Genomic DNA, 22,137 nt, shown 5'->3' on the forward strand with positions numbered 1-22,137 from the left:
CCAAGATATTTACTCTGGAAAAAAAAGAAACAACAGCAGAAGCTATGTACCAGCCGGAAGGCTTTAATTGCAGAAATCAAGGCGTTTGTAGAGATGTAAATGAATACCTCAGTAAGAGTGGGATGGCAAGGGAGAGAGAGGCGCTGCAAAGGACCCCTTTTAATGCCCATGTACAAACCCAAGTCTGCATCACCCACTGACCCCCTTTTTTGTTCCCCTCATTATTTGCTATTCTTTCAATTTTTTTCCCTTACTTTTAACTTATGTTTCACGGGTTTGTATTGAGATGAAGGAGGAAAAAAAAAAAAAAAAAACAGCATTTCCTCGACTTTGAAAGAGAAAGAAAAATATAAAAAGCCGAGCTATGAATATGGCTCTCTCATAATGAGCGAACAAAGGCTTAATGAAATTTTCACCGCAACCTGCTGTTCATTTTAATGGCCTCTCCAAGACAATGGAACAATAGGCAGAGGAGAGGAGAGTCTTGCATTGGACAGATTTTTTCTCTTCTTCTCACTCCCTCTTATTTTTCAAAGAGTCGCGCTGCTTTTGTTTGCGCATTTTCATAAAAGGCGAGATAATGCGCCAGCTCGAGATTCATTTTAATGTCTCATGGCGACCTTTGCTAATGGGGTCTCCTGAACAGACGTAATCTCAGGCTCAAATCGGAGGCTTTACATGTCGCTTTTGTTGTCCATCTTTCTCGAACAGGAGCAACCTCTTCGCTTGCACCGTCCTCAGGTGTGTACATGCATGTGTTGGGGCCTGCAACGCATCAGAGTTACATTTAGAGGCATCAGCGACTAAAGTTAAAAATATTGACGATGGGATAAACAGACAGTTGCTTGCAAAAAAACGCTATTCAGACAGTTTAAGCTGGAAAGACTACTTGAAAACGAAATTAATAAGTTGACTTGATTGCAATAGCGTAATGATCTTCACAAACTACGATTGGTATCTAAACATAACTTTAAATGAATACTGCAAACCGTCTATTTTTTTATCTTTTATGGAGTACCAATGCCTCTAAAAGTTAGACACAGGCGGACAATTTTACATTTTAAAGTATCTATAGCCAGTATTTGTTAATTTTGGATAGAGTAGGGGATGTTTAGAACCCCAGTCAAGTTTTTATTGCTTGGGAAAATAGGTAGCACTGTAACCCGTGGATTGTTACAGTTATTGCTATCTAACAGTATTGTAGGGGAGTTTGTATAGGGTGGCTTGTTTCTGGACTGACAGCTTCTACTTATCAGTGTCTAACCTGGTTTGCGGTGCAAATCATTCCATCCAAGATTGCAGCTCCACACCACAAATTTAGGCTCGATTCACACCTATGCATGTTGCTTTTGAGCGTTTTTGGAGGTTTTTTTTTCATGCTTGCCACGTTTTTGAGCAGCGTTTTTGCCGCGATTTGCGTTTTGCGTTTTTTTTTTTTTTTTTTTTTTTTTTTTTACAGTTTTTTTTACAGTCTTAAAAAAAAATTAAAAAAAAAAAAAAAAAAAAAAACGGCAAAAACGCATCAAAAACGCTGCAAAAACGGTGCACTTGCGTTTTTGATGCTTGTCCATTGAAATCCATTACGTGCAAAACGCTGCTTTTTGCATGAAAAAAAGTCCCCGACCCTTTCCAAAAATGCAGAGAAACAAAAAGGCATTGATGTGAACATGTTCCATAGGAACCCATGTTAAAAAATTCCCGTGCATTTCTGCAAAATGCAAAATGCATCAAAAAACGCGCTAGTGTGAATGGAGCCTAATAGGTTAGATACAATTTGACTCCAATGTAAGATCAAGTAGAAGACCATAGAAACCAATCAGCTACCAGTTTTTTGTTTTTTTTTGTCAAAGCTTAAGCTGAAGTTAGAAGTAAATTGGCTACCATGCACAGCTGCATCAGATTTTGCACTTTCCAGTATTAATAAATCAACCCCAAATGTGTTTCAGGGCCCAAAACCACCACCTTCTTTAGGGTTTAAAGCAGTATTAGGCCAAAAAAAAATTCATATACTACAGCTTAACAATTATTTTATTTTCACCTGGTGATCCAGCAAGTAACACTTCCTGTCTTAAAGAGAAGCTATAGACATTGCAGGGATTTAAACTTTGTTGCAGATTCCTACCTTTTGTTATTCTGAAGAAATCCGTGTGTTTGTCTGTGTCCATGTGGAAAGTGAATCTAATGGTAGTGGTTTCATAATCATCAATCAGCTGCTGTACCTGCAAAATTGCAGGGTCTGCATCCTTTTAGACATGATTTCCTATTGGGAGTATCTCCCCCAAAATGACCTTTTTGTTGCATGCTGGAAATCTGACTTGTATCTTAGTGTAGACTTATGGGAAAATAAAAGGAGCCAATCACACAAGCAGGAAATGATTGTTCTGAGGGGTGTTCTGTACACAGTCTGTGTACAGGACACCTCCAGGTAGCCATATTGCAATGCATTTTACAGAAAATTACAGTGGCTGCAGATTGAAAAGGAAAGGTTCTTTTTAAGAACATTTAATTACAAATATGACTTGAGCCGCAATTGTGTATATACATTTTTTTGCTATTTTTTTCCCCACAAAAAGGTGGAGTTACCCTTTAACCAGTTTCCGACCACCCGTTATACGGCGGCAGTTTGGCAGCCTTGAGCGAATCCCTGTAGCTGTACAGTGCGCGCACCCCCACCGTCCCCGCGGTGATCGAATTTTTTCCAAAACTGATCAGTCTCCAGGCCCAGGCCAATGATTTCTGGCCTGGTGATCGGTTCTGGCGAATGGCAGACTGTCCTCTGCCTGTGTAACGTAAACTCAGGCCAGAGGAAATTAGGTAATCTCCCCTCGTGGAGCCCTTTTAAGTTCCAGCGCTAGAGAAGACATCTACTGTGAGTACACCAACACTACATTGACACCAGTACACGTAGATACACTTTTAACCCCTTGATCACCCCCCAGTTAACCCTTTCACTCCGTCACCAAGTACAGTTTTCAGATTTTTCACTGATCACTGTATTGATATCACTTGTGACACTAAATAGCATTAGGGTAGTTGTGGTAGGCCCAGGTAGGTTTAGGGTACCCCCATTAACTCCCCAATAAAGGTTTAACCCTCTGATTGCTCCTCAGTTAACCCTTTCACCCCCTATCACCAGTGTCACTAGTATAGTGTACAGATATTTTTTCTGATCACCGTATTAGTGTCACGGGTGATGCTAGTTAGTGTCACCGGCAGTTTTTTTTATAGCACCAGGGTACCCGCCATACAATACCTAATAAAGGTTTAACCCTTTCACTCCCGACACAGTGTCAGTTTGCTCTCACGATACGTAAAGCCGTGACTCCAGCACTGTAGGAGGTGATTTCGTCACCACAGTTAAAAAAAAAAAAAGAGCATATATGCCGAAGCATGGGGGCAGGGGTGGACATTAGGGGCTGATTGCCTCCAACATTAGGGTCAGACCGCCCCTATACTTCGCCATATATATTTTTTACTTTTTGGCAAAAAAAAAAAAAAAAAAAGTTGATTCATTCAGTTAATGTTTAACGATGCGTAAATCAGTGACTCCAGTGATGCAGGAGCTGATTTCACCACCAGAGTAAAAAAAAAAAAAGAGCCTATATGCCGAAGCATAGGGGCAGGGGTGGATTGCCCCTATGCTTCGGCATATATTTTTATTTAATTTTCTTGTCAATCGATGTGAATGGAGGAATCTGTAAGGTCCTCTTTTTTCGTTCAGCCCATGAAAAAAAAAACAAAAAAAAAAAAACAAAAAAACGGTGCATGTATGCCCATTATTAACAGCAATTATACCATGCATGTGAGGTATCACAGTGAATGTCAGATCGAGGGCAGTAATTCTAGCAGTAGACCTCCTCTGTAAAGTCGAAAGTGTTAACCTATAAAGGCTTTTAAAAATGTACATAGTTTGTCGCCCGCTGCATGGTTGTGCGTAATTTTAAAGCATGTCGTGTTTGGTATCCATGTACTTCACATAAGATCATCTTTTATATTTCACCAAACATTTGGGCAATATTAGTGTTTTTGTGCATTAAAATGAAAACAAAAACAAAAATTTTTTTTCTCCCAAAAAAATTGCGTTTGAAAAAAATCGCTGTGCAAATACTTTGTAAAAAAAATTGCAACATCCAATTTAATCTGTAGGGCCTCTACTTTAAAAAATATATATATATATAAAATGTTTCGGGTTCAAAGTAATTTTCTAGCAAAAAAAAAAAAAAAAATATCTTTCATGTAAACAAAAAGTGGATCATGGTGGAACTTGGTGAAAGCTTTTAATGTTGGGCATAAAATGCCAGGACAGTTCAAACCCCCCCCCCCCCCCCCCAAATGTCCCCTTTTTGGAAAGTGGACACCCCAAGCTATTTGCTGAGAGGCATGTTGAGTCCATGGAATATTTTAAATTTTTCCACAGGTTTTGGGAAAATTAAATGTTTTTTTTATTTATTTATTTTTTTTTAACACAAAGTTGTCACTAAATGATATATTGCTCACACATGGCATGGGAATATGTGAAATTACACCCCAAAATACATTCTGCTGCTTCTCCTGAGTACGGGGATATCACATGTGTGAGACTGTTTGGGAGCCTAGTCGTGTACAGGACCCCGAAAACCAATCACTGCCTTCAGGATTTCTAAGGGCGTAAAATGGTGATTTTACTCCTCACTACCTATCACAGTTTCGGAGGCCCTGAAATGTCCAGATAGCACAAACCCCCCCCCCCCCCAAATGACCCCATTATGGAAACTAGACACCCCAAGGTATTTGCCAAGAGGCATGGTGAGTATTTTGCAGCTCTCATTTGTTTTTGAAAATGAAGAAAGAAAAGGAAAACGTATTTTATTTTTTTTGCCAATTTTCAAAACTGTGTGACAAAAAGTGAGATCTGCAAAATACTCAACATGCCTCCCAGCAAATAGCTTGGAGTGTCCTATCTTGGCATTTCATGGCCTACCTGTGATAGGTAGTGAGTACGCCCTTAGATAGCCTAAATGCGGTGATTGGTTTTCGGGGCCCCGGTACGTGGCTAGACTGCCAAAAAGTCTCACACATGTGGTATCCCCATACTCAGGAGAAGCAGCAGAATATATTTTTGGGTGTAATTCCACATATACCCATGGCATACGTGAGCAATATATAATTTCAGTGACAACTTTGTGGGTTTTTTTGGTCATTTTTCAATCACTTGTGACAAAAAAATTAATTATTCAACCCCCCCCCCCCCCCCCCCAATTGGCCCGCTGGCTGATAAAAAAACAAAAAACAAAACCATCTATGGCCAGCTTCAGTGTGACTCTTCTATCTATGGATCCACCCTTGGACAACAGCATTGTCTGGAATGGGTAGTGTGAGATGGACTAAACATAAGTGATTAACAACTTAAATCCTAACTTCAGTTAATGCTTTTGAGCATTTATAAAAAACAGGCTTCTTCCCTGTTGGCATTAAGGTTTTAAATAAATGAATAAAAGGGATAATTCACACCAGAATGCACACTATCTCGTGTTTTCCTGCGCAGTGTGGTTTTGACAGCAGATTCATTTCAATGGGCTGCAAAATGCACTGTGATGTGGAAAAGTAGTACAATCGCTATTTTTTCAAAACGTGCTGCATCAAACCGCATAGTGCTGCAGTGCCATGCATTTTGGTGGCCGTGCACGCACTGAGTTTGCATAATGTGTTTGAGGTGCCATTAACAAATCATTAGCACCCGCATACCTCTATAGCAGGGGGCGATGCGTTCACCTGTAGTTTTAGAAACGTGCACGGAATGCACCTTTCTTGCACTGCGTTCAGGTGTGCTATTTTTAGCGGCGCTTTACCGTCAATTTTGCGGCGCTATTCGGCCGAGAAAGGGTTAAAACCACCGCAAAGCGCTGCTGCAGCAGCGCTATGCCGGCGGTATAGGCGCGCTGCCCCACTGATTTCAATGGGCAGGAGCGGTTTATACACCGCTCCTTCAACGCTCCAAAGATGCTGCTAGCAGGACTTTTTTTCAGCGTCCTGCCAGCGCACCGATCCAGTGTGAAAGCACTCGGGGCCCCAGTGTGAAAGGAGTCTTATTGCTTTCTGTGTCCCCTCTGGGCAGATTTACCCTCTCTATTTGTCCCGTTTACCACGGTCACTGGAAGGAAAAGTGACAGGAAGTCACCAGTGCCTTTAAGGCACTGCATTTTGTTGTGAAGCGGCTCTAAAAGCTGATCATTGTAAGCATCCCTGTTAGTGGTAAAGTGGTTTGTCTCAACCCTCTAACTTATATTTTTGCTGCACAGCTTGGTCTGTTAGAGGAAGTTGAAAAATTACAACAGAATCAACAGGTTAAAAAAAACAAAAAAAAAAAAACTATGTTACGGGGGATTAGTGACACACTGCATCATATATGTCATTTTTTCTTTTAGAACCAATGTAGTGATAAAAAACAAAGTGTAAGGTCTGAACAGAGGATACACAATTACCGTATATACTCGAGTACGAGTTTTTCAGCACATTTTTTTTGTGCTGAAAGTGCCCCCCTCGACTTATACTCGAGTCAAGTACTTTTCTGCAGCAAAAAATTGGTGCTAGGAACCCCAAATTTGGTGTGCAAACCCAGTGGAACTGGTACCATAACATATCCAAAGCTGGGGTTCGTAGCACCAAGTGGCCCCAAGATACAGGGCCCCAAATCCGGTTCGGAAAATGTCATTCTCTGCTGCAGAAAAGTGCTTGACATTTTTTGAACTGATTTTTGGGGCCCCGTATCTCGGGGCCACTTAGTGCTAGAAACCCCAGCTTTGGATATTTTATGGTGCTAGTTCCACTGGGTTTGCACACCAAATTTGGGGTTCCTAGCACTAAGTGAGATACGGGGCCCCAAAGTCGGTTAACTGTGTCCCTCTGTAGCAATGTCATTTCGGGACCCTTTGGGTTCAGAGACCCCAAATTTTGGCTGCAGCTAGGGGGCATCTAGGAACCCTTAACTACTGAGTTTGAAGTTCGGGGGACCTATGGCTGCAAATGGGCACAGTGAGGCTGCAAATGGGCATTAAAATAAATGTGAAAGCTGCGCTTAGAACAATCGTTTAGGTATGCTGCCCCCCTAAAAGAGCTTCCCTAAGGATTCTCCGCTGATTATTTGAATTAAATTGAAAAGGGGTATGGCGCTCCCTATGGGGTTGAATGGGTCAGTGTATGGGGGGGGGGGGTTTAGGTTATGTTATATCCCCAGGTGATTTCCCCCACTATGATCCTAGTAGAGGTACCTAAATTATAGGTCTATAATTATATATATATAACAGCAAAAGTAAATAAATGATTAGACAAGGAGCTGTCTTCAATGGTAGTTCGAACAAGCCCTATAGGTAAGGGATGTGTGCTGAGGCCCCTACAGCTGTGATAGGTCTGCACCATATACCACCACAAAGTGAAGTGGCTATAACATATAAATGTAAAACATATATGTGCTCTACTAGTGCAAATAGTATCCAAAGCATATAATAAACTCTGCCTAAACAGTGCAAATAAATGTATAAATATAAATGTATTGCAAAGAAATACACATCATGATCAAAGTCCAGTGATCAAATAATTGCATCTCGAACTAGTTAGTGCAGAAAAAAAATCAATTAAAAATTTTTTTTTGTGATTATAGTCCTTAGAGTGAAAAAACTGTTCAAACCCAGTGTTCCAAGCAATTTTCTTAGCACAAGAAAACCGTGACTTGAGTGCTCAGCTAGTTCCTGTGACTTTTGTGCTCCCCCTTATGGGTCCCCAATCACCGAATCCAACAGCCCCAGAAGGGGCAACCAGCGTAGGATATCTCAATCACGATCTCCTCTCCACATCAATCGTGTAGGGCATTCGGGATGATTTCCGTGCTGTTGGTTTTCCCAATGGCTTCCCGGATCCACCAGCCCCAGACGGGGCAGACTGCATGGGGTATTACGATCCCAATCTCCTCTCCACCACAGTCCTACTAAGCATCCGGGTAATTTCCTTACTATTGAGTTAAGGTGTTCACAATGGCTCCCAGCCAGCCTGTAACAAACCAAATTGACCCTGTCTAACAGTTCACGTTAAAACCAAGGAGGTTTAGTTTGCACATATTTGCAAATATATGCGTAAGCTGCAGCGGCCAATATCACCGCACCCCAGTGTACTGCAGTCCTAACGCTATAATTTATTTGGTTTGTTACAGGCTGGCTGGGAGCCATTGTGAACACCTTAACTCAATAGTAAGGAAATTACCCGGATGCTCAGTAGGACTGTGGTGGAGAGGAGATTGGGATCGTAATACCCCATGCAGTCTGCCCCGTCTGGGGCTGGTGGATCCAGGAAGCCATTGGGAAAACCAACAGCACGGAAATCATCCCGAATGCCCTACACGATTGATGTGGAGAGGAGATCGTGATTGAGATATCCTACGCTGGTTGCCCCTTCTGGGGCTATTGGATTCGGTGAGTGGGGACCCATAAGGGGGAGCACAAAAGTCACAGGAACTAGCTGAGCACTCAAGTCACGGTTTTCTTGTGCTAAGAAAATTGCTTGGAACACTGGGTTTGAACAGTTTTTTCACTCTAAGGACTATAATCACAAAAAAAATTTTAATTGATTCTTTTCTGCACTAACTAGTTCAAAATGCAATTATTTGATCACTGGACTTTGATTATGATGTGTATTTCTTTGCAATACATTTATTTGCACTGTTTAGGCAGAGTTTATTATATGCTTTGGATACTATTTGCACTAGTAGAGCACATATATGTTTTACATTTATATGTTATAGCCACTTCACTTTGTGGTGGTATATGGTGCAGACCTATCACAGCTGTAGGGGCCTCAGCACACATCCCTTACCTATAGGGCTTGTTCGAACTACCATTGAAGACAGCTCCTTGTCTAATCATTTATTTACTTTTGCTGTTATATATATATAATTATAGACCTATAATTTAGGTACCTCTACTAGGATCATAGTGGGGGAAATCACCTGGGGATATAACATAACCTAAACCCCCCCCCCCATACACTGACCCATTCAACCCCATAGGGAGCGCCATACCCCTTTTCAATTTAATGCAAATGGGCATTGTTGACCCTCTTTTCCACTTACAGTAGCTGCGCATTTCTCACCCTCGTCTTATACTTGGGTCACTAAGTTTTTCCCATTTTTTTGTGGTAAATTAGGGCCTCGACTTATACTCGGATCGACTTATACTTGAGTATATACAGTAATTGTATTTTGACCAGTACAGTACAAAGCCCAGGACTCAGCAGCTGGTTTGGCACCTTCCTATCATTGACGCCTGATGAAGGGAGAGATTTTTAGGCCCTGGTTTTCTACATTTAGTCTTCTACCCGATCTTACATTGAAATAAATTTGTATCTGGACTATTCATTTGTGGTGTGGCACTTCAATCTACGATTTTTATTGCCGTCTGTCCCTTTCCTGAGAGGTCCTTCATCTCTGGAGACAAATTCTAATCTTTCCCAAGTAGGATAGATAGCTGTCACTACAACAGGGGTTTCCATTGGAAGTTTTCTCCTCACCCCCTGTTCCAGTGACAACTAACATTTTTGGATTTCCAGTCCCATTGATGATGGTGACCAAGACAAAAAGATTGCATTGTGTGTGTCCTTCTTAGGTTGGAAGACAGCTACAGAGCAGAGAGATTGTGGAAAAGACAAGCAGAATTGACAGAATCCCCTGTATGAACAGGTTACAGGCGAAGAATACATTATGGATTTATCCCTCAATATTTACAGTACACAACAGACAAAGAGAAGATAAAACAAACATCTTGAACTTCAGAACAATTGTGCGTGGAAAAACAGGATGGCCTTCATTGACGGCGATCTCAGCTCACCCTCCCCGCTAACAAGCCATGCCCTACAGCAAATCTGTCCATGCGCGCCGCACACCGGCCGCGTCTGCTCCCTACGCAAACAGAAACATAATCCCCCATCTTCTCTGCTTTTTGTTGTGGAGGACAATACAGCGGCCCGCAAACAACGCAAAGTGCCAAACTATTGCAACAGTGAGCTTTGTGTCACAACGAAAGTACACAAAGTCATTGTAAACACTTCAATACGACCTCTGGCTCTCCACACAAAAGCTCCACAAGGAGGATTAAAATACAGCTATGGCAGGAATTTCCAACCCACTGTGGCCCGTCAATCAGCTACAACAGGAAGATTTCCACGACAAGACCTTGCTATCTGCAGCTCTCGACTACAATTAACTGTACCCTGTTCTCGCCTCTGTATTAATATATCATTGGATTTTTTTTTCAAATACAAGCAGTGTACAATATCTGACAGTGACTTGAGATCAACCTCTTGCAGTCCCCTGTACAGCAGAGCTCAGACTTGGGGGAGGGAGGAGGAGCCAATCAGTTGTACTGCAGTGCTCATGTGCCAAGGAATGTGCTGATTGGAGGAAAGAGCAGAATGACAAAGATAAGCTCTTCAGTCTGCTTCTTCTTTCACTGCCCAGTCACAGGCTGGGGGAGGGACAAGATCTAGAAGCAAAAGCAAAACTGCAGCAGAGAAAAATCAGGTCTCCAGACCTGCCAGACAGGGCTATGCTGTGTGACAGAGCTGTGTAAACCAGGACTGAATGGACAGAAATAAAAACCCTTTAGCAGGTAAAGCAAGCCCCACACACATATTTCATTGTTTATTTAGTGGTTTGTATTGAGTTCATTTTTAAAAGAAAACCTGTTAAGGATAGGAATATGGAAGTCACCACTAATGCCATCTTTATCCTTTCTTCTTTACTTAGGGATCACAAACCCTAATCAAGGAAGAAACTGGTGGAGTGTTGGGGCATCTGATATGTACAAACCCATTTGGGGTCAGGGACTCATCAAAGCATTGAAGCTCATGAACATGACACCCCAGCTTGGAACTTTAAAAGCAAGTCAGTCTCTGTAGGTTTATCCTTAGAGATTCATACCACATTAGGGGGATTAGTATCAAACATTTTGTCCACAGCACAGACCAGTGTTGAGGGAGGGATTGTCATTGTTAAATCAGCCAACCAGCACACACTAGGATGCAATAAATTGGTCTGAGAATGCAGCTTTCCCTTTTCCACAATTCACCAGTGATATTCCTTGCTAAGCATCTGCTATACATCCCCTTCCACCAAATCTTACCCCACAAGTCATAATGCAAAGCCTAAAACAAGGGAAATGTCAGCAAGTATAAAGCCAGCAAGCTGCAAGCATGACCCCTACAGGACATATTCACACCTGAGCGTGTCTTATAGAACGCGTTGCTCATCTTCATGGAATGACATGCATTGCTGTACATTTTTTGTTTTTTTTCAGTGCACCTCTTCAATTCTTCAGAGTCCTCAACACAGGTCCATGCATCAAAAACACCACCTGACCCTTTTCTTTTCACCACAACACTGGTGTATACAGGTGTACCTTTTGTAGTGTATTGAGGTCACGAGCTGTTTTCAGGTCCATTAGAAAGGCATGGGTGCACACTGAAAGAAGCATGCATATACAAAACAAGTGTCGGAGAATGAAAGGAAACATTCAGGTGCGATCTGCCATGTGAAATGTAGGTGTGAATGTGGCCCAGTTCCCACACAGTTTAATGTCCTTTTAATAATTAGCAGAAAGGAGGCAATTTTATTCACAAACATTTATTCTGAAGCACCAAAGCCCCACCCCTGAGGATTTTGATAGGAAACAATAATAAAGTTCTGCTCCTGAGGATTTATTATGAAACAGCAAAAAAGCTCCACCCCTGAGGATTGATTCTGAGCCAAAGCTCTGCCCCTTAGGGTTCTCTACCAACACATCTATGTAGAACCATATTTATAGCTGCATCTTTTCCACCCCTGATCTCAAGCATTTCATGAGTAATCTCACAAAGTAAAAATGTCTAAAGAAAACCAGAAGTGAGAAAAATTATAAGGGCTGCCTTCCTTCTGAAAATATTATTTGCCTGGCTTTCCCAGGATCCAATACTTGGACCTGAAAAATGTATGTAACCACTAAAATGAGAAGTGGTGATCTATAAATTTGTAATTGGTGACTCAAAAAAGTAGTGAAGCCATGGGATCAGTATGACAGACAGGAAACCAACATTTTCTCAAGATGAGGTCAGCCTATATCAGGGATATGCAATTAGCGGACCTCCAGTTGTTGCAAAACTACAAGTCCCATCATGCCTCTGCCTCTGGGTGTCATGCTTGTGGCTGTCAGAGACTTGCTATGCCTCATGGGACTTGTAGTTCTGCAACAGCTGGAGGTCCGCTAATTGCATATCCCTGGCCTATATAGTTCTCTCAGTAACACTGAGGTGGATGATGGCATGACCATACAGTTTCTACAGCGCATCACAAATGGTTAATCAAATGGGCCAACAGTCTCTGCATTAGTTGGACATTGTCTAATCAGGTCTGCAGAATCAGGCACTCAAAACTGTGATGGTTGTTTTCCATCACAGTTGAGGATACCATCTGGCACTGCAAGGATCACTCAAAACTTATGAATTTGTTTCTGTTTCAGGGGTCATCTCAATGTGTATGCTGTCCCCAGAGAGGTGCCCTGCCCAAGAACCAGTTTCAGGGGTCATCTCAGTGTGTAGAGTCCAGTCCAACAATGGCAGCCTCTGTCTGTGGTAGCTGACACGTTCTCTTTAAACATAATATTTGGCTACTACACAGTAACTGAATCTGATGACATAGTATACAATCCTCATCTGCCTCAATATGACAGACAACGTAGAACATGAGTCTGCAGTAGACCTCGCACTCCAGTCTTACCTTCTGGCTCACTTTTAATCAGCTCCTCCATCTTTCTCTGTTTCAGCGTGTCCACCACGTCTGCTAAGCTACCTTTGCGTCTCTCAGGTGTTCCCAGGGAATTATTTGTCACAGATTCGCCGCTTTGCCTTCCACCTTCATCGGCCTTCATAGGTGAGGTAGCTGAGATGTGTGGGGCAAACGAAGAGACAACCTTATTGCCATCAATATCCTGTGGAAAAAAAAAAAAAGTAGAGGCAAACATTAGTCAGAGACAACCATAGGGCTCTGCACAGTCTCTTTATGTCACTCCATGAATACATTATTATAAAAACATATAAACATATAAAACATAAGCTGTCCACATGTGTCAGATTCTTATATATGAACTTATTGTTGCCACTTAAAAAGCCAAAAAAAAAAAAAAAAAAGCAAACTTAAAGCGATCATCTACACTTAAAAAACAGCCATATCTAGAAGTACAGGGATTTTTGTGTTTATTTTTTTAATTATAGTTCCGGTAATGGAGAACCAAGCAGGGCAGTAGTGCTACAGTTTACACTGACACCTCTTGGATCCTGCTTCTCAAGCACCTACAGGAAGAAAGCAACAGTTTCTTTAATGGCGGCCGTGTATGTATTTTCCATTTATTCCCCTGCCACTCCCTTTAGTAGGCAAAGAGAAAGCCCTGCACAAGCTCCAATTCACTGTAGAGTAAGGGCTTGTGCACACTGTGCTTAAAAAGTGACGCTTTTACAGGCGTCCGACCTTTTTTTACTGCCTGTAAACGCACCTCTATGTTCCCTTATGTGTCCATGTGCACATACGTAGGCGTTTACAGACATATTAAAGTGGTTGTAAACCCTTTACAACCACTTTTTGCTACAGGTAAGCTTACCTGTAGCTAGCCTGGATATCTCCTAAACCTGTACGGTTTAGGAGATATCCCCTGTATCTGCATGTGCCGACGTCATCGGCACATGCGCACTGAAGCAATGGCACGTACGTGCTGTTGCTTCAGTTAGACTGTGGCGTTACCGGAGGCGGGAGTGATGTCATCGTGGCTCCAGCCAATCACAGCGCGGAGCAGTAACTCCGAGAGCAATGTCGCTGGCTGGAGCGGTGTACAAGGACCACTGCGGGGGCTTCGTAGTAAGGTAAGTAATACAGAATGAGCTCGTATGCTATGCATACGAGCTCATTATGCCTTTGTTTTGCAAGGTTTTTTTTTGTTTGTTTGTGGGTTTACAGCCACTTGAAAAGGAAAGTATTTACAGGCAAGGAAAAAAATTAAATAAATAAAATCCAACACTAGTGCATTCAGGAGAGGAGCTTTTATTCAGAAAAAACACTTGACGTGCCTAAACACATCTAAAAGCTAGGTGCGTTTATTGTTTGAGGATTCAATCCAATGGCCAGAATAAATGAATATTCTGGGCAATGGAAACCATTAATTCTTATGTGCTTACGTACTTAAACGCATGTGCAAAACATGGCTTTTGGCAAGTTTTTTTGAGCAGCTTTTCTCTTGCCAGGTTTAACGGCATTAAGGGGAGCTGTGCAAATGCTCAGTGTGCACAAGGTCTTATACTATGTGACAGCACTGCAGAATATCAGAGCTACCGTGTTTCCCCGAAAATAAGACCTACCCCGAAAATAAGACCTAGCGCTATTTTCCAGGAGGGCTGCAATATAAGCCCTACCCCGAAAATAAGCCATAGTTTGAAGTGCTTGTGTGCTTTTCATGGAAACACGGTATAATCCTCTGTTATGGCGGTGTGTGTCTCCGCTCTCCTGGCTGTCGGCGGGGGATCTCAGGCCCCCCTCCCTGCATTGTTCAGAGCAGAGAAGACGGCTTGGGGCAGGCGATGGAAGCGGCGGGGGATCTCGGCCCCCCTCCCTGCAGTAATCAGAGTGGAGAAGACCGCTCAGGGCAGGTGATGGAAGCGATATACGGTAAGGGTGTTTGCACAGTTGTAGTGCAGTAGCACCTTTTGCACTATATGATCCTTTTACTAGTATGTTCATACTGGGGACTCCTGCATGGCAAGCCCTATCCCGAAAATAAGCCCTAGTGTGTTTTTGGTGTCCAAAATTAATACAAGACTCTGGCTTATTTTCGGGGAAACATGGTAAATGAATTTAGAATTATAATAGAGGGTCAGTGTGGTGGGGAAATTAGAGTGTAAGCACCACTGGTGCAAAAGACAGATGTGAATGGTTCAGGGTTCTCTGTAAAGCACTGCAGAATGTGTCAGAGCTATAAAAGGGAATAAAACCAGGAAATCTTTGGACTTTTGAAGAGATTAAGCAAAATTATGGGGATACTCTGGACACGCGGCTCCGTGTCAGATCATTCTGCAGCAATCACCCAAGGCCTCTTACATCTGTTGGATGCACCGGGTGTCATTTTTGGGATGAATATGGTGGACAGATTCCAGATTCTGCTCCCTTCACTACCCCAGTCCTGGCTGCTCATCTCCGAAATCTAAATGAAATAGATGATGAGGAATCAGCCAGCTGACGGTTCGCCATGTGTCCCCTCTATTGGGCTCGAAGTAAATGGCAGTGTTGTGATTGTGCCATTTACCCATGTCTAATGAAAAGTGACAGCGCTGGCGGGGAGGAGGGAGACAGCCAAGCGTGGGGCTGACAGCTCCCAGATTCAGGTACAAATCACCCTCTTCAGTGAGATCTGTGAACGAGTGACAAGCAACATGGACTCACTCTTGCACGTGGAGTGTCGCGCGTCATTTCAGTTACTGTAGTTATAAACTACAGCAAGCAACTGTCCCAGATATCCAGCCAGCGAGAGTCACTGTTGGAAACTTTGGAGGAATCAGAGCTTGAAAACTCCTTTCACCATGATACAAAGCCCCCCTTCAGTTGGATGTGGACAATTTAAAATTCAGGTGACAGAGTCTGCAGATTGCCTTGAATACTTATTCTGGCATTCATCTTTAGCAGATGCTGCTCCAGCTAGTGAAAATCTCACAGCTGCCGTCATCCCCATTTTCTGAACAGCTCTTTATCCAATCCTCTAAAAATACAACCATTGTGTTCCCTGGTTCTAGCCCTGCCTTCTCTGAGCCCACTGCAGCCTGCCAATTTATACCTGAGCAGGAGAGAAGGATGCAAAGCTACTCAGACGCGTCCTGAATGCGGCTGCAAGGAAGGACATATATTTTAGATGACTTAAAATCTGTGATATTGCCCCACAGCATAATCATTTTCTCTAATAAAATGTATAGAAACAATAAATCAATAGTGTGTGACTGCGGTGGGTACGTTGGAGTGTAAGCTCTTTTGGTGCAGAATCTGACATGACTTACCAAGTGTTCTCTGGTGCAGAGATTGATGTGACGATTCACTTTAATGAAAATACATATCAAATCTAACATGCTGTTGCCTTCTATAGGTCTCTGGTTCCTGCTAAAAGGATTGGCTGGGTCTTTATAAACATGGTCGCTAATACTTGCGGTAAAAGTTCCACCACCATCCAAATTGGTACATGGGGATTCACCTCCCATCTCCATCACCTAATTTGTTAAATGTAAATCAGGAATTAGCAGGCAGGTATCACTCTCCTGCGGCACGCGAGCGCCATCCTCGGCAATCCATTCATTAAACCGGGTAAGATCAAACAGAGAATGATAATTAAAAAGCTCCCATTGAGCTCTTCAACTGCTTCGACCCACGTGGAGACAAATCGAGGCGGGGGACCGACTTATAAGAGAGTCACACTTCGTCTTTCCTAATTAATTTCATAGATTTCCTCCTCACCGTTCACTATGGGGTCCGCCGCAAAATTGCAGTGACACTCCGACTGTGGTAAAGGATCAATAAACGTGCAATGATAGTTCACTGTAATTCCACACCTGAAATAACGCTAGCTTCAGAATAGAGAAGCAGAATATTCAATGTATTCGTTTGTAGAGAAGATTTCCCACAATCCTCCTCCCACTTTCCCTGAAATATGAACACAGCTTAAGCCCCCTTCAAATTGGGACAATTTGACATGTCAAATTGCATGCCGAATCAGAGCCTATTGCCTAATGCCACCGTCCGAATCGGTGCGACTCCGACTTTGCGACGCCACACCGATTCCCAAAAATAGTTCCTGCACTACTTTTGGCGACTTCGGCAGCGATTTCAATAGACATCTGTGCATGAACCCACACAGATCTATCTCAAATCGCCCCCCAAAGTCGGACTGAAATGCCGGTTTGAAATTGTGCGAGTTCAGCTTAACTCGCACAATTTCAAACTCTCATTCAGTGTGAACCTAGGCTAAAAGGTATATCTAAACAACACTTTGAAGGAGGGGGGAGTTAAAACCTGTGTCAAATTTTTTTGCAATCTGTGTGTCATTGGGACGATTTCCCTTCATTTTCTCTACTGCAGACATAGCCGGAAGTGAGAGATTATCGATGGGAGGGAAAGGCACTTTTTATCAGACAGTGAAAATGGTTAAGACTTCACTTCTATTCTTGTTCTGGACAGTGTTTAAAATGTTGGAATTCCCATTACCTTCATTCCCAATTACAATAGTCACAAAACAGGGTAAATCTCCCCAGTGAGGGCACAGACATCAGTAAAAACCTGACGTCTATCTCAAATGTAGACTGTGTGTGTTCAGGGGCATATAGGCGCGCCTGCACAGCTGTCAAATTCTGACATGTGGCTGTGACTGCATCCACCTCTACAGGCTGCCTTGCACGCAGTTCAGGGCAGATGCTGGTGCAATAACATAGGCAGCCTGCAGCCAGGTGCGGTGCCAGCCACCATCTGAATAGTAGGGACTGGCACTGCTCCTAGCTGGTACCTTTCCCTCATCAACCTGCTACTAAAATCTTTATTACCATGACATCCTTATTTTAGAACCAGTGAAGTCACTTGGTGTTTGTGCTTCTCTATGCAATGCAGGCAGATCATGGCTAGTGGGAAAAGCTGGCAGGGTGCTGTACATAGTTGCATGAAAACATTACAGCACCCTGCCTCACTATTCCTCCTGACACAAGCTGTGGGCTGGCTCTTGGGAGGAGTTATGTAAATATCAAAATTGCTTGATGGGTGGATGTCAGTCAAATGGAGTGGGCGTTTCAAGACACACTCTATTTACATGCAGACCACCCTGGTTAACACCCACATGTAATGCTGAGCCTCCATGATTGAAAGAACGGAAATCCAAGCAATAAAAAAGGGATGGGCCAGAGACAGTCAAGCTGGGGAGGACAGCGCTAGATGATGCTGGACATCCTTCGGCCAGAAAATGAGGTGGGTTCAGACTTGCTGTAAGTAATTTCAATACAGGAGAGAAGCCTGTGCAACTGTACAAGACTGAAGTTCTGCTTTCAGACTAATTCTCAGGAATCACCAGCAACCTTATTGCACTTAAAGTGGATGTAAACCCGAATTTTTTTTTTTTTTTTTTTATGTCATAATGTAGAGTATAAGATTTCCTATCATTTGAGCCCAGTCATGCCACAAAGAGTTAATCCAGCTCTGAGCAATCCTCTTTTATTGTTCAGTGAGATAAATCTTGACAAACTGAGAAAAACTTTGTCAAATCTTCCCCCTTGCTGTGAGTGACAGATGATTTACATATCTCGTGCACTAGCCTAAGACACAGGCATTATTTTTTAATTCCCTCCCCTCACTCCTTTCTTCAGCAGCTCTGCAAGGATTGGCTAATCCACACCTCACCATGATTTGGCATGCTGAAGTCATGTGGTTACTTTCCTATCTTTTCACTGGATGTTAGAGATCATAGCAGAAGTTCAGTGTTAGAAATACACAGGAGAAAATGCATATTGACAAGGGGAGAGTAGAGGTGGGCGGGGCATCTACTGACATCACGACTCCACCCACCGAGCTCCAGACACCAGACCCACCCACAGAATATGCAGTTTTTTGGGTCTAATACAGATATGGATACATGGAGGAGGCATGTATATCCTTATAGATAACCCCCATGGCAGTAGTTTAGAAAGGATGACATTGGGTTTACATCCACTTTAAAGCTTCATCTTTGTGAGAAGCAATGCGCAATGCTTTTTACTGCAATTCTAGTAGACTTAATTCTGGCACATCAGACAATCCCACTTAGTGTTCTCTTTATACAGATCCTCAATGTCTACAGAAAAAAAAAAAAAAAAAAAAGTAAAAATTTGCAATAAAATGTTAAACTCCTTGCAATGCATACAGCTATCCTAAAAATCCAAACAAAAAAAAAAAAAGAATAGCATATATAGGAGAAAAATGTCACCGTAGACAGTTTACGTCAATCAACAAAACCTATAGATATTCTGCCAGACCAAATCTGCCCAACAAAAATGTACCTGGGATGTCAGCTCCCCCCCCCCCCCCTAGGGTCACCATCCTGCCAGGATCTTCCTTCGATTGACAAGTATAGATGTCGCCATGTACGGACAGGGGAAGAGAATCAAACAGTGGTCAAATTAATCATTTTTTGTATCTTGTCAACTGTCTGTCGGAATCAGTTTTATCTGAAAGGACGAGCGTCGCTGATCATTCGGCCCCACGAACGCCCCGAGCACATGTAATCATCCACATACATATTAATTAACTGGCAGGGGAAAAAAGGGAGATAGAAAAAAAAAAAAGGAAGAAGGAATAGAAAAAAGGGAAGGCGATAGAGAGTCTTAAATACCACGGCCGCTCTAGGCTGCAATTTCGGCAGATGAAGAGGTCAGGAGTGTTTAGCAGTGCGCTGCCACGTTAATTTAGTATGACAAGATAAAACAGTAATCTCTGCTCCAAGACGCTGTAAGCCGCCTTCTACCCAGGGACATTCTCCACTCGATCTGCGCTGTATATCACTTTATACAACTGCCGTGACAAAGCCCCTGAGTTCTCTTATGTAAATCTCTCCTCTCCCCGCGCCAGCCAGGCAAGCGCATGCGGTCCAACCGTAAGCTACTGGAATATTAGCATCTTACAACACGCCGCCGGGACCAGTTGGCCCTCCCTGAGCGGAGGATGTTTAGTATTCGGATAATCCATTGATCTGCGCTCCTCGATCGGCTTGGAATTCTCAATCTGCCCTCGCTGACAGCCCTGGGAAATAGAACGGATGTTTCCTGAGATTTGGAGCTTGGGGGTTTCTGATCATTTTCAAAAGGCTTTATGGACTGCGTTCAAAGATTACGTTTAACCTCTTCAGAGCATGGAGCGCTTTGGAGCCGCACGATAATGGGAGCCGGACTCTCCAGCCAGCGGTGGATTAACTTGTTAGTCAGGTCGGCTAGAAGTAGGCAAATTTCACTAGATGCAATTTTATATATACTTTTCTTTAGTGAGGAGATTGTCACAAACAATGACAGATCTGTGTTCTCTGTAGCAAAGGCAAAGAAAGAACGCGAAAGATTGTCTTGTTTGAGCTTAAAGCGGGGTTCCACCCAAATTTTGAACAATATCTGTATGTATTCTCTTCCTTGCCTAGATGCTGACATGCCGTTTAAAAAAAATTTAAATCGCCGTAATTACCTTTTATTTTTCTATTCTTCTTTGCACTTCCTGGTTCTCCTCCCGTAGGAGTAGGCATGTTTCTAGCCTCTTCCAGACTCCTGGGAGCTAGTCTCAGGCTTCCCAGGATGCCACTGAGCATGTGCGGGAATGAGCGGTGAATGCTGGGAGCACAGCATTCACCACATCCAGGAAATAAATGCTTGTGGGCTTCAAATGCCCACAATGAAGATGGAAACTGCCTGCAGTGAATAATATAAGTTATTCTTTCCGACGAAATCTGACACAGGCGGACATATTACACACAATATGTGAGTATGTAATGCTGAGAAGAAAAGTTTGTGAATGAACTCAAAAAAAAACGATAGATAGGTGGACCCCCGCTTTAAAGTGTGTCTTGAGCCGAAACTTTCTTTTTCCCAGATAGAGCATTTACCTGTCGGGTTTTCCCTTTGCCAATTTTGCCCCCCCCCCCCCCCCCTTTACTTCTTGTTCTAAAGAAAGACCAGAAGAGGACTGAAATCCCTCAGAAGTGAGGGGAATAATCTTCCTAGGCCACTGGAACAAGTGTCTCCTCTGAAAGATTTCCCATCGCCTCCTGTTCTGGTGACACTGGCGACTTCCTGTCACTTTTCTAGCAACAGTGGTAATTGAGACAAATAGAGAGGGTGATTCTTTTCCCCAGTGGGGACACAGAGAGCAATACAAAGCAGATAAGCCTTCCTCAGGGCCGGTACAGAACGCAGTGCAGGAAGGGTGCATTCCCTGCAGATTTCCTGCATCGCAGGTGAACATGCTGCCCTTGTGATCTGCATGCAGGTGCCAATGTATAGTTAATGGCATCACAATTGCAATGCATTTGCAGGCACCAAATCACATGGTACTGCAGTACCATGCAGTTTGGTATAGTGCATTTTGCAAAAGTAGTGTTTACATTCAAATGAAAGGGCCGTCACAACGCCTGTAGATACACTTTAACACAAAGTCTATAGTTTTAAAAATCCTATTAAACCCCATGTAAGGCAGAAAGAATTTCCTTTGCTCAAGCCCAGCACCACTTTGTACACAAGTTCCCGTCTCTTGACCTCCGCATGGGCAAAAGACACATCTAGGAGTTTCGATCTACTCAGTCCCCCACAGCTCTCACCAATTCCTCCCTCTGATCTACTGTCACTGTAGGATACAGTAGTACTACTTTGTAAAGCGGCTGTAATAGCAGTGACCTTAGTCTCCTGCAACGCGCCGCCAGTCCCCGACAGGAACCTGCAACGCGCCGCCAGTCCCCGACAGGAACCTGCAACGCGCCGCCAGTCCCCGACAGGCCCCTGCAACGCGCCGCCAGTCCCCACCTCTTGCAACATATCTTCTAAATCTGTACAAGACAGATAGACTAGAACCAGTATTAAACTCTCATCATGGACTAACAATATGACAGCTGCTGAGGTCCATTGCTGCTCAGCTTGTCATATTGTTTCTCCATGATGAGAGCTTAATACTGGTTCTAAATTCTAATATAGATCTGTGAAGCCCCTGTCTTTTCTGAGAAAGTAGTGTTTTCCCTGAAAAACATAGGCTGTGTATATTAGGACATATTTACCAACAATTAACCTCTTCCCGACACCTCCTGGTGGCCCTTTAGGTGGGCTTTAACGCCAAGAGGTGGAGAGCCTCCCGATCATGCGATTAATGCAATTGACTCTGAGATGGTCATATGATTGGAAATCCTATGCTGCTGGGTCCAAATCACAAAACCATGACAGAGAGCTGCCAGGAACAGCTTGGTCAGTGTTCTGGAAGAGCACAATCTCTGTAGAGAACCTCAGACCGCTATGGATGCATGTATACAGTGGCTGGGTGCTAAGGTCAACTTATACTTTTGCTGCACATATGTGTTATGG

The 22,137-nt window shown here is 43.1% G+C and overlaps 1 protein-coding gene across 3 annotated transcripts in view; it reads right to left on the reverse strand.

Moving 5' to 3' along the window:
• Window positions 1-22,137, reverse strand: part of SOX5 (SRY-box transcription factor 5) — a 300,676-nt gene that overhangs the window by 227,515 nt on the left and 51,024 nt on the right. For all 3 annotated transcript variants that reach the window (XM_073621454.1, XM_073621453.1, XM_073621455.1), the window contains one exon: window positions 12,773-12,983. In XM_073621454.1, coding sequence (XP_073477555.1) covers window positions 12,773-12,983 — 211 coding nt within the window. The remainder of the gene's footprint in view (window positions 1-12,772; window positions 12,984-22,137) is intronic.

The sequence above is a fragment of the Aquarana catesbeiana genome, linkage group LG03, assembly GCF_042186555.1.
Source record: "Aquarana catesbeiana isolate 2022-GZ linkage group LG03, ASM4218655v1, whole genome shotgun sequence".
NCBI lineage: Eukaryota > Metazoa > Chordata > Amphibia > Anura > Ranidae > Aquarana > Aquarana catesbeiana.